The 13,751-nt window shown below is 47.9% G+C and overlaps 1 protein-coding gene across 2 annotated transcripts in view; it reads right to left on the bottom strand.

Annotated features, from left to right (window-relative positions):
* Positions 1–13,751, bottom strand: part of LOC135917685 (ras-related protein Rab-8A-like) — a 138,686-nt gene that overhangs the window by 22,334 nt on the left and 102,601 nt on the right. For both annotated transcript variants that reach the window (XM_065451264.2, XM_065451263.2), the window contains exons 4-5: positions 4,432–4,509; positions 1,469–1,558 (exon numbers count right to left, since the gene is read on the bottom strand). In XM_065451264.2, coding sequence (XP_065307336.1) covers positions 1,469–1,558; positions 4,432–4,509 — 168 coding nt within the window. The remainder of the gene's footprint in view (positions 1–1,468; positions 1,559–4,431; positions 4,510–13,751) is intronic.

Raw genomic sequence — 13,751 nt, 5'->3', positions numbered from 1 at the left:
GCGCACTTCAGAACTGTGGCACCACAGGTCTCTTCTGCATGAGGTTCAGCGCAACGGGGACACAGTAGCGAGTTGGGACACACGCCCTTGACGTGTCCCAGCCTGAAGCACTGATGGCATTGAAGCGGCTTCTGGATGAATGGTCGAACCGGATGTCGAAAATGTCCGACTTTAACGGGGGTTGGTATGCAATCCCCCTTGAAAATTACTTTTACGCAGCGCGTATTCCCAAGACGGCGCACTTGCGTAATGATCGTGCCCTCGTTTGCCGGCTTGATGAGGCTAGGTAAATCATCATTGGGAATGGCAGTGTCAATGTCGTAAATTACACCAGCTATCGATGTGTCGTCGATCGGGATGAAGGGGCGCATTTTGATTCCGCCTAGCTCCGTGATTTCTTGAAGTGTTCCAAGCGCACTCGCGTTGTACACGTCTATGGCGAGTATATTCTTGCGTGGGTTTATTCTGATGTCTTTAATTTGATTCGGCACCGCACGTTCCAGAAAAATGGATAGGGCTTGCCTGTTCAGCAACCGTAGGTTGCTTGACGGTTCTTCCGGCATAAAGATGATGACGTGTGGCCAGCGCGCAGGCCTTGACTTCATAGTCGTAGTGCTCGCAGGAGTTGACGGCGCTGTGTTGGCGGTCTTTCTCTTCGCCCTCTTACTCCGAACGGGTATGAAGCCGTCGTCGGATGAGTCGTCTTCCGACATAGAGTACAGCTCGGTGTCCTCGGTGTCGCTGGTGGAGCCAACTCGCTTCCTTGCGGTTGACAGCCGTGATGACTTCTGGCCAGGTGGGCCTCTGGCATTCTCCGCGTCCATGGCCGCAAGACGGGGAGGGGAGGCACCTCGAGAGGCGAAGATTTCACCAAAAAATCAGAGAGCACAGAAACAAGCGTTCCGACAAGAAGACACTTCGTCGTCTTCTCTCGGGCGCACAAAGCTTCCGATGAAGGCAAGACGCTCAACTCTTCTCAATTCTTAGAAGTTTAATACGCCAGTTAGGTTAACTTGGTGTTCTCCCATTAGTGTCAACTTACGCATAGTACCAACCATTTAGTGACGTACAACATATGCGAACAATATTCGTAATGATTAATTGCGTTATCATTATCAAGAGAGAGAGAGTAGCTCATTATCGAAATGCACAGAATTCGTCTGGCGTACATATGTATGCCCGTACTTAACATGCTACTTTGCATATGAAAGGGGATAGAGGACAGAAAATCCCTAGACGGAGGAGGGCGAGAAAAGACGAAGAAAAGAAATGTTAATATATATGATCGTTCTATGTACAAGTGAGGCAAAGGTGATGTCGTTCAACTTTCGCAGTGGTTCTACGCGACACCAAACCGTATGTTTCCAAACGGTGCGAACGTCTTTCGGACGTCAAGCACGACGACTGAACTCTGACTTATAGAGGAGCTCTTATCCGGCAAATATCGGGTACAGAAGAGGGTTCCCACCTTCTCTCCCCGGTCCTTCTCCACTTGACGGGCGTGCGTCGCGTCACACTTGTTGCCCACCAGGACTTTGACCACTTCGGGTGACGCGTTCTGAGGGCGGAGGATAACAGGGAAAGGGGCGCACAGAGGGCAACTGAACAAGAAAACAAGGGCCAGTCTGCGTTCTCACATCATGCTATATATATATATATATATATATATATATATATATATATATATATATATATATATATATATATATATATATATATATATACTCCGTCCGTTCAGTAAACTTGAGTAAACTTTACCAGTGTTACAAGGGTATAAGGGCACAAGTATTGTAACACTGGTATAGTTTATCGGATTCCACTCAAGTGCGGGAAAACTTATATTGGACAGAGCGGCAGGTGCATTAATATTAGACTGAAAGAACACAAACATTCGCTTAACAACACTAATGCTTCACATTAGCGTCACATTGTTTCAATTGCGGTTGTAAACCTCCTTTGTTTGAAGACACGAAAATTATTTCAAGACACAAATGCGAAACCACACGAGAAATAATCGAGGCATTCCACATCAAAAGATTAGGGGAGACTTGCGTTAGCCATGCATCTTTGTCTCTGTTAGAATACGAATTTCAGTATCTTCACAACACGTGTGGTTTATCTGAATTAGTGTCTTTTTGTTGTTGCCTTTTTTTACGTCCCTACCTCCTGAGATGTGTGACTAACGTCTTTATACCTTGGCATGTTCTTATGCTGCGGCTTTTTGCAATCACACACACACATATATATATATATATATATATATATATATATATATATATATATATATATATATATATATATATATATATATATATATATATATATATATATATATATATATAATCTGCCACTAGTCTGTGTACGTACAATCCAAGATCCTATTTCGTTCACTGGAATACCCTTTAATACATCCTCCACTAAGCAAGACAGCTCGCGACGCAGCTGGATTGCCATACCGATACAGCTTTTTCGGATGACCGTTAGCTGCGTCTCCCTTCCATACCATAGGCTGCGCGTTCCGCCTACATAGAAAGCGCAAGGGCACGGGTTGCAATGACGACGGTGTGCGGTATAGCATTATGCTAAACCTGTCTGTATGCGACATACCGCCATCGCTAACGTCACTAGCCTATAAGCAGGCGACGTTTACATGTAGCAGACGTAGCATAATGGTAGCCGACGTGGCCGAACGCTTTCCTTTCCCGTTCTCCAGCCTAATTAATCGAAATCTGCAATAATCGAACATTTTTTTTCTTTTCGTTCTTTGATTCCGACCAACCACAGTCGCTACATCCCTAGACTGAGGCGCGAGCTCCTGACGCCACCGTTTGGGTTCTCCCGACTTCACGAGCACCATGATGCAAGAGCGATTGACTTGCCCTCTTTGCGAACAACGTTGTTCGTCCTCGATCCTCTTTACCGGCACCGCGAGCCCAAAGAAACGCCGCGACCAAGCAGCTTTCGGGCGACAGCGCCTTCAATGCGGCGGGTGCCGCCGAACGTGGGCCTCCCCCGCTATGCAGAGGGCGCGGGGAGGAGTTTGTCAAGCAAATCCCGGGCTGAATGCGACTATAAGCCTCGCGCACGAGCCGGAATGCGGATCGACCCTCGTAATGCTAAGAGGATTGCCGAGCCGCGACCAGAGCCTCTATCGCGGCCGCGGCGGTGCAGATCACAGGAAAGGCTGCTCTCGCACGCGTGGCGACGAGAAAGAAAAGCGCGAGCGGAAGATCAACAGCAATCAGTCGCCGGCGCCGAGTCTGGCGGCCACTCGAAGGCGCGCCTCCGACATTGCGTCATCATGCAGACATTCCAGTCGGGACGCGTTGCAGTTCCCGCGTTTAAAGGGACGCTATATATAAAAGCAGGAACACTGCGTGAATTTAGCGGTGATAAATTTCCCTTTCTTTTTCTCCCAGAACGATAGTTTCGTTAATTTCGGAGTAATACGTTGGTTATTGTGCAAAAGAAAATGAAAGCCGGTCTCGCATTTCTTGAATTTTGCGCCGAACCATCTAACGCCGGTACGTCAGCGTATTTGTTTTTGTCGCGAGTATTTTTTTTTCCTCGTATTTATAGACAGTTGTCGCTCAGAAAACGTTCTTGAAGCTAGCTAAATTTTTTTCTTTGGCGTTTACAGAATACAACACGTTCGATCTTTACCGATAAATAACTAACTGTGTCCAAGCGAACAGCTTAAGAATCGACGATGTCGCGGCAAGCTGGTGAGGGAACTTCAAGGCGTCGTCGACACCCGTCTCGTATGTTTTGCGTCTTATGACTACCAAGCTTCTTCCCCATTCCTTTCTTTCTTTCTTTCTTTCTTTCTTTCTTTCTTTCTTTCTTTCTTTCTTTCTTTCTCGTATTGCAGTAGACTAAGTTACTAATACGGCTCAAATAATTTTTCTATCTAGTGTCTCGTTAAGGGCTGCATCCTCGTGCAACATCGATTCTGCTCGTCGCCCCTCGATAAGGCTTGGTGCGACTCGGTTTGAACCGACCAGACAAGCGCCAACGTAGGATTAAGGGTACGAAAGCTTACATTCGGATACGACTTGCGCTAGCAAAGGTTGTTCCAAAGAGTTTGAGTGCATGATATAACACTACTTAGGATTGCTATACATGCATAATTCCTATTTAGGGTGGGTCACAGACAGCCCGAGAGTGAACTCGGAGGCCTATACGACGTTTCGAAACGCCTTCTTGGAAACGTTTAAAACGACCTGGCACACAACCTTCCTCTCTGCGACAGTACGGCACCTGGACAGCTCTCCGTTTGACACAAAGAATATATGACAATAAAAAAAAATGCCACCTACGTGTGCTTAGGGCAAAACAATTAACCAATTGCGACGACGATGCTGCACCGTGCGAGCCACACTTCACAGCAAATATACAACAGCAAAAATTAAGACAGAGTTTTGCGCTTACCTCTTCGATATTCCTGAACCAGTAGGACAGGTGGTTGAACGAGTCCATGTTTGTGACGTCGTACATAATTAAAATGCCCTGAAAAAGGCGGGAAAACAAAGTGACTGTGCGGTCGTATTATATAGTTAAGAACCGCTCAGATAAAATAACCGCATTCTTCGCAGACAGAAAGCATTTAGCCTAAGCACTGAACTCATTATACTTAGTTTGTCATATTAGAATGCAACCGCTCCCAGCACCATAGCATCATAGCAGTTTCGCATGTGCGCAGTGATTAACGAGCTGTAAAATTAGTTGATGCAAGCGGCTTAACGTACTAGAGAGACTATAGCTTCAGCACAAATGCGCAAGTGCACAACCGAAACTACGCGTAAGTTATTGCGTAGGCCGGACCCACTGCGTCGCTTATTATGTACAGGGCCATTATTTCTTTGCGAAAAATTGCAGGTGCGGTAAGTGAAATAGAACGCAAGCCAAGCACACGTCCTGAGACTCCAGAGAAGCTTTCCAAAAAAACTTTGCACGCTCAATTTCCGTTCCATACGGAAACTGGAAGCGCCTTTCAACGGCTAGGGTAACGCTCTTTGACTCCTCAGAAACACATTTTAACGGAACGAGCACTTCAGCGCGCTCCGCGGCGGATGCACTATACAAAAAGCAACACACAGTCCCCGAGAGATTACACCCGACATGAGTTATCTATGTTCAAAGTTCTAGGACGCCGTGAAATAAAAGGGAGGCCAGATACCGAGGCGGCACGTCGCAAGCCAGCGGCTCGGAAAACGAGGCAGGCGTCTCAACTGCGCTCACTCTTAATACCGAGCACGCGCGCGTATGCGGTCAGCCCAACACAGGTACAGTACGCGAGCGCAGCGCTTTGTTTTTCCATGTCATCAAAGAAAGCGACCAACTCCGAACGGTTTCCCCGAAGCGCGAAAAAGCTCATTCAGCTGGGGCAATTAGGCCGGCCCGTACACAAAGAGGGGACGGTCGACGGCTCGCAAGAGCGGTGCCGTTTCTTGGAGGAGGCGATGCCTCACAATGTCCCACTGCACGCGCGTGCATGCTCGTCTTAACGCACGCGATGGCTTCGCTTCCGTGCTCATCGGAGCGTTCCGCCTTCCGGGTCCATCACGTAACAGCGCGAGCGCAAGCGTCTGTGTAAGGGTGGCATTTAGCACCAGCCTCGTGCACAACAACTTGTCTTGCTCCGTCATCGTGTGTGTATACACCCAAGGGAGCGCGTAACAGAACGTGGAGGCGATAAAGACGCTCTATACGCCTTCGGCAATGTGCACACATACTCAAAGAGCCTGCCCATTACACGGTCAACGCCGCACGTGGGAACTATAAGTTCTCGAAGCGCCGAAAGCCGCAGAGTCAGCGCACGAGCGTCACCTTATACACGCGCCGTACTCACAGTCGTGCCGCCACTGGCCGGGACGAATTGGGCGGTACGGTGTCTCGCTTCTTGGGTATATGGCGCTTGCGCTTTGTAGTTATAGGTGTCCGGCTACAGCCGGAACCTTTTATCCGAGCTTGCAGTACGAGTCGCTCCGCCTGACGACGTCTCGCGATGAGCGATGAGCAAACGTTTACAAAGAGCTTTCAAGCAGGGCTTGTTGTACAGTTGGAAGCTCTTTGTTCCCACAGGGTGCCCGCCTACCGGCTTCTGTATATTTGTTCAGTTACACAGTCGCTTCACGTGCTTGTAAGAAGACCTTACGCCACACTAGCTGCAATGTAGCGAGTTCCATGTTAACGCGAAGTGGTCAGCCGTAGGTTACGGAGAGAAAAACGATAATTATAGCAGTTAAGTTGTTGTGGGCACTTCCCTGTGGATTTATGAAAGCAGCCGGGAAATAGCGCATTCACTTGAAGCACGCACGCGCGACGCGTGCCCTGACATGCGCGAAGATTAACGCGTGACTGTGCCAACGGAGTTGATTTAAATAAGAGACTCGCGCAGGCGCGGGACATAGCAGCGATTATAGGTAACGCGTCCAATCGCAGAGGGAGTTGATTAACGTCGGTTTAAGAACGCACGGATGCGTTTATACCACAAAACTACTTCCGCTCCTATAGCGGAACATCCTCCTTGACGCCCACCGTGGTTGCTTAGTGGCTACGGCGCTGCGCTGCTAAGCACGAGGTCGCGGGATCCAATCCAGACCGCGGCGGTCGCAAATGCTGAAACGCTGATGTACCGTGCATTAGGTGCACGTTACAGATCCCGCGGTGATCGAAATTAATCCGGAGTCGCCCGCTACAGCGTGCCTCATAATCGGATCGTGGTGTCGGCAAGTAAGAACCCTCATTTTTTTTTTTAATTCTGCTTGACAAAGAACACCGTGACATGACAAGGGAAGTTCTAGCATCGAGTCGCAGTCTCGTATCTCGGAGGAGAGCTTTAGGCAAGTGTCTGTCTCTCATTCCTGTCACAGCGTGCTTACGAGTGAAACATGTCCTTCGTCGTTCTGCGAGTACACGGATGCTGTTAAGGCGTAATCATACGTGGTATATACACAGAGCTAAGGCAGCGCGCCCGCCTCTTCGCGTGTCCTGACGTCGTGCTACACTGTCTTAATTGCTCTTATTCTTGCAATCGCTGAGGCTGCCACAGCGAGCACGTCCAAAGGAAGCTCGTGAAACGCTCCCGTTTAGTTATATTTAGTTTTGTCAGCACAGACGTGCTAGAATGCAGGGAGAAGCCCCGCCGAGCTTCCAGGTCACCTCTCCGATCCCGGATCCACCATTGAAGTAGTACGCTTCAAGCACATGCTTGACAGATCGGCTGGTTCAATTTCGCCGCAAACAACACCCCCGTGTAAAAACATTGTGAGTCAGTCAGCAGATATTCATGTAGCCGTTGTGATAGCAGGAAGCCGTACGGAACGTCGTTCAAAGCACGCGCAGGGAACGCTTTCACGTGATCGCAAGAGTGCATATGCGCCATTTACAGCAATGCGAAAATTTGTGCGTCGCATCGCATTGCCAGCGCGTCGCATTCATGCAAACAGCGGCAATCTGCCAGGAAGGCGAATCGCTTTGAGGGAGAGAGGCGGCTGACCCCGTGTGCTCTCCTCCTGGCGGGACGCAAATAGCCGGAATGTTGAGATGGGCGAATATTCGAAGTTTTGAATACGAATCGAGTACTACACGCTAAATATTCGAATTCTTGTTCGAAAAGTAACTATTCGCTATTTCCGAATATTCTAATGTAACCATATATTCTGCAACAACTGAATATTAAAGTCTGGTTAGTCTTCTTCGTCTTCTAAACGATGTATCGCAAATTATCAGAAGTGAGACAGCAAAACGGACGATGATGATCACGATTGATGATAGTTTATTTAGCGCTTTTTTTTTTAAAGCTAGTCATACAGCATGCAGTCAATCTCTCTTAGAAAGCTTGTTTGCGACTAAGGTCTGAAAAATTGTGCAGAGGTTCTTCGTGCTACTTTTTTACGTGACATTTATGATCTTGCGTTTAAGATTGATCGTTCGTCCCTGATAGTTAACTGTCCTTTTTACACCAGCCCACGGGCGTGGCACCTAATAATACTGAGTAAGTATTCTAGATGTGAATATACGCGTCTGCGTTTGACCATTCGTATTCTATTCGTATTCGAGAAAGTTGATATTAGCCCACCTCTACAGGAAACAGGGTCCATCCTGTTTCGGACAAAGTGGCTGTACTACATGTAAACACTGTCGCTTAGTAATTTCCGTGACGTGCTAAAAAATTGCGGCACGCAAAGGTCGCATTCATGTGTCCACCTTCTCTGCGTCCTTGTCTGTTGTGCGCGCTACAAATTTCACCACGAACACAATGTAGGTATACAAGTGCAGGATTCGCCAAGAGCATTAAATGAGTGTGCATGCGACCAGCGCTATGACCAGGGGCAGTGCGGTGGAACCTTTGTGGCATAGTTTAGTAACGTTTGCTGCCGGGCTAGTTGGTAATGACTTTTAGAAATGGTTTTAGGCGCCTGTACGTGTCTTATTTCTTGCGCCTAAAATCATTTCTAAAAACATTTGCGGCCCTTTGCTGGCGTTCCGAAAACTTTTAAGATAATCAAATAATTGTCAACTTATGCTGATTTCTCGGCGGAGTAGAGGAACACTTCATCAGCGACTACAGACGGCGAGAGAAGGCTGTGGTGCCCATCCTGCGTCCATGCTCCGAACTAAATTCACTCTGATACCCAGCCCATTTCGGAACGTATTCTAGAACGCTTCACAGCACTTGGGAGCCAAAACATTAACAGCTTCCACTCCCGGGCGATTGACTGCGTTATGTAAAAACTACACTGACATCATATACTTGGGTAGCCTATATACGCAGTGCTTTGACCCAGGAGCGCGATATATCTATACATCCCGTCTCGTCCTTTGTTCCTCCTCATCATCATTCCGCGCATGTAGGCCAGTAAAAGTTCCGAATATATCTTCTTTTTTTTCTGTGACTCTTCTGCTCTTTGTCACAGCATGCACCAGGAGTGCCTTATAGGAGGCCCAAGCACACGCAGCAGCACGTCGGCAGTTATGCTGACGCAGAACGTGACTCACGTATACTTCTGTTGACCATAGAATTCTGCGTGTACGCTTTATTTCTAATCCGGAACGAAAGGCTCGCAGTCACGATGAAGTCCAGTACCCCAAAGGCGTTGGCTTTACCGTTGATGGAAACACACTGAAGCACCGGGCTCTGCGCCGATCATTGAAGCGCTATTTGGAAGAAACGCATATGCAGACGCGGCAAACTTAGTATTCGATCGTTTTCAATTTTTATACCGTGAAGCTCAAAGCGCTGCTTGCGGAAACGGCGTTTCACTGTCTGTTTGTGCTTCCGCAAAGAGAAGAACGTAACGGCAACGAATGGAATTTAGAGAACGGGGCTTCGCGGGGCCTGATGGATTATTATTTGTCGAGTAAGAGTACCGCTCCCTGAACCAGCGCCGAAAAAAAAAAAAAACAGGAAGGCAGTAGAACCGCCCTGGTACGGACAGAAGTATATAGTTTTCATGAGTACCAATACCACGTGGCGGTGGTGGTCTTTTCTGTAACGCATTGCCTTTCATTTCCTAATGCACGCGGATCTATTTTCGACAAGCGTTGACGCACTGATTACATGCGCAGCGAGCACGAACAGGCTATAGTTACTTTCTACCGATCGTACTTCCTGCCTCCCTCTCTCTGCTATATCCTACTTAATAAATAGCAGGCACCAGGAAGTGCTTCTCGTTGGTGCTCGTTGATATAGCTGCGAAACCAGTAAGTGGTAAACTTGGCGCCTGAAGTCTCACTCGCGGCGGCAAGATGTCCCGGATTCTATAGACGAAGACAACTCGCTTTTCGAGAGGAACGAGGACTTTCGCCAAAGAAAGAAAAAGGAAAGAAAGAAATGAAGGAAGATACGCCAGTACCAAAAAAAAAGAAAGAAGAAGAAAAGAAGTGGGGCGACGCCTGATGTGACCGCACCGCTTCACTTATAGATAATCAGCCTTAACTGACTCAGCTTGAACTCACACAGGATATACAGGATGCAGGAACAGCATCGCGCCTTCAGATCAGTCCTTGTCTTGAACCGCCGAGCGCACCGAAAAAAGCAGCAAATCCTAGCGAGGCCTTGCGACACAGCGGCGGGGAAAACGGTATCAGTAGCGGTCTCCGCGGTTAGAATAACGTCGCGGTGATCAGCCTCGCCACTCTAAATATGTTCGATAAGGGCGAGCGGCAGTGCAGCGGAAGCCTAAATGCGTGCACATAACAGTACACACAGCTTCCTCCTGGTCTCCCCTCGTTTCTTTTCGTGTTTTATTTTTTCGTCCTTTCTTGATGACCGCTGAGCATCCGGTTCTCCGAATACGCTTGCGTCTGCGGCTCCCTCGCCCCGCCGGACGAGGTCTATACATAGCGCCCTCGTGGTACCGTTATCGCGACTTTTCGCTGCCCGTCCGAGCGTCGCAGACGTGCGCGCTACTACAGGGCGTGGCGTCGCTCGGCAGTGAGTAGGGAAAGCGAATCTTATCGGCGCAAACGACGCCCCGGCCGGAGCCGCTGCCAGCGGCGTTATGTGGTCCCTCGTCCATTGTCACCTGGACGAGAGTTGCCTCGTCGACGTCGACGGCGTGCCCCGGGCGGGGAAGGAAGCACCACACGCGCTCACTCGAACGGCGGGCCCACTTACTGAGCGAGAGAGAGAGAGAGAGAGAGAGAGAGAGAGAGAGAGAGAGATGAGCTGTTGTCGAGTTCCACCCACGATACGGAAGCCGCGCCGTCAACTTTGCGTCTTTCTCTTTCTTGTTCTCCTTCCCATTCCTTCTCTTTTCTTCTCTTATGTTCAGAGACGACGAGATTAGCGCGAGTCAATGTTCTGCTCGTGCAACGTGCTCCTACCTTCAAGCACGTGTTTACGACGAAGGAAATACGTTGGCATGGAAATACATGCACGAAAGATAGCATATCCTGATTCTGCCTGCCTAATAGTATTAGTATGTATGTATGTATGTATGTATGTATGTATGTATGTATGTATGTATGTATGTATGTATGTATGTATGTATGTATGTATGTATGTATGTATGTATGTATGTATGTATGTATGTATGTATGTATGTATGTATGTATGTATGTATGTATGCATGCATGCATGCATGCGTGCATGCAGATGATATAAAGAAATCAGGAAATGTGCAGACATGATATGCAGTCATCTGACGCGAGACAATGTCAGTGGAGGTCGCTGGGAGAGGACTTCTTCATGCAGTAGACATAGTTTGGTCTAATGATGATGATGACGGCGGCGACGTCATGTATGCGTGTGTTCGTGTAGGCGTGCTCACACGAATAAAAAAAGCAGAAATTGGCCAAAGCTATCGGAGGATCACTGTCAAAGTCAAGTGATTTCTTTCCAGCACAACTGCTGAGATATGCTGCTGAGGATGCACGGCCTTAGCATCGACCCGCATTAGAAACCCTTCCGAGAGCACATATGGGGCGATCAGTACTAGGTTTCACAGAATTAAAAAAAAGGCGTCTGTTGCAGATAACATAATTGTAGTCCTTGAGCTGGATTATTCAGAGGCGGACATTCCTTGCACGAAAGTTCGAAACACATATTCAACTAATTAACAAAAGATCACGAATGAACATCTTAATTAATTACCTCACGGCATATATTCCAATTTACGAATTGTGGCCGATAAGATTGCAAGTCGTATCCACTTGGAATGAATTTCCAGACTGACATGGAATGAATTTCCAGATATGCACCGTTGCAAACTCGAGGAAAAAATGCACTGTTGGTCCATTTTTTGCATAAAACGCTCCTTTATGCACTGGAGCACAAAAGTAACTGGAACGCTAATGTATTTAGTCCCATATTTTGGGAAAATATATCCCGAAATTGGTGTCATCTTGGTAATTCATTTCAAGTGGATACGTCTTGCGAACTCACTGGCTACAATTCGTAAATTGCAGAGTGCGCCGTGAAGGAAATAATTAAGACAATGAGTGAATTGTCGGTATATCGTTGAATATGTGTTTCGAATTCTCGTGCTATAGTAATGTCCGTTTCTATACGGATAACCCAGCTCAAGGACAAGAATTGCGCTACCTGGCACAGGCGACTTTAAAAATACGGTAAGACTTAAAAAACTATCACCGGGCCCGTATATCGTGTACTAATATCATGATCGGCACACCAAGTCACCACCTTTGATTACACTGTCTCCAGGATTAGCCCAGTTCATTCGGCCAGACAACCGTCCGCGCAGAAGTCGGAGGAAGAGCAGAATTAGGGAGGTTCGCTTTAACAAACAGAGCTCTATATTTCCCAATCGATAGTCAGTGATCCTACCGAGAGCGTCTCGGTGTGACGAATACGAGTAAGTGAAAAAGGCATAGCCTCAACATTGGGGCAGCTCGAGCGAAAGATGGAGCATCCGAATGCTATAGCGTGTACATATATATATTGTGAGGGAATCACTTGTTTTTTTTTAACCGTCTCGGAACGCAAGCTGTTCAATATACCACCTCATATGTGGGTGTGGCCGGCATGTCGCATATCCTAAAGCAGAACGTGCGTGGCACCGAGCACACGCGTGCAGCGGTATGGCGACGTCGACCTTGAGCCCGGCTGTCGTTCTTGGCGCGCGTGTGCATAAGCGATCGGCGCTTCCTACTTTTTTGGACGGGACCGATGCGTCCCACTTTCGTCGCCGCATCGCCTTCTTATATGCCATTACTTGCAGCTGCTGCTCGACGGGCCCGATAAAACAAAACAAAACGCATTTGCGTATTCTGGGAACGTTCGAACGACGCGAATTCCACTCCTCTTCGCTGCGCATCGCAGATATATAGTTCCGGCTTCCGAGTTTATTCCAGCCAAAGCCCTTGACGCCAGTTACGTCGCTTATTGAGTCTGAGGTCGCGCTCGATTTTCAGCACTGAAGCCTGTTAAGGTCGCCAGGGGCGTTCCTGTCTGGCGACAACGTACGCAGTCGGCGTCAAAAGTTTCAGGTCCGCGGGATCTGAGAAAACGTCGAACTTGCGAACAGTCTGTGACCATAACAGTAAGACCGTACGACACTATGTGGTTCGCATATGGTAATGCAGGCTGGGAATCCAAATACAATATTGCATTCCCAGGCTGAGAAAATATTCGGCTTTTTTCTCGAATCCTGCAGTGCGCAATGCAAATGAACAGCCGTGCGTTGGCAGTACATAGTTGTAATGCAGAATGTAATGCACCTTTTTCTATCGCACCCGCCCTAACGGTGCACTTCAGCTGTTCTTGCAGCCAGTAATTTTTCCCCTGCTTTGAAATGCTCTTAATATAACCAAAGACCCCTGGGTATAGAGTCGCGAAGGTTCGGAGCCCTTATCGGAGGCCTGCCGATCTCTGGCGATCCGCAGCTTCGGAAGCACCAAGCTTCAAAGATTCGAGTCGAAGGCACGGATATATACAGGGCTCCCCACGGAGAGACTTCGGGCAAGCCATTCTCAACCGATTACGTGTATGTGTTTACATGGATGTTTATAATAAAGAACCGACGTTTCGGGCCCCGTACGGGTCCCTTGATCACAATGTTTCCTCGCTCGCCAGACGAGGTTTCGTCGAACACATGACTATATATATATATATATATATATATAAGTAAAAGCTCGTTAATTCGAACCGCATGGGGAAGCCGCTTCAGTTCGAATTAACGAAAGTTCGAACTAACGAAAGTGAAGGAGAGCAACAGTACACTGCGATTTGGAAGCAGTAGGGAATATCAGAAATTTGGCGTGTCAGAAAGTGATGGCGTGGG

This window comes from Dermacentor albipictus, chromosome 4, assembly GCF_038994185.2.
Source record: "Dermacentor albipictus isolate Rhodes 1998 colony chromosome 4, USDA_Dalb.pri_finalv2, whole genome shotgun sequence".
Taxonomy (NCBI): Eukaryota; Metazoa; Arthropoda; class Arachnida; order Ixodida; family Ixodidae; genus Dermacentor; species Dermacentor albipictus.
Note: the sequence above shows the minus strand (reverse complement) of the source record. Positions and strands in the feature narration are given on the sequence as shown.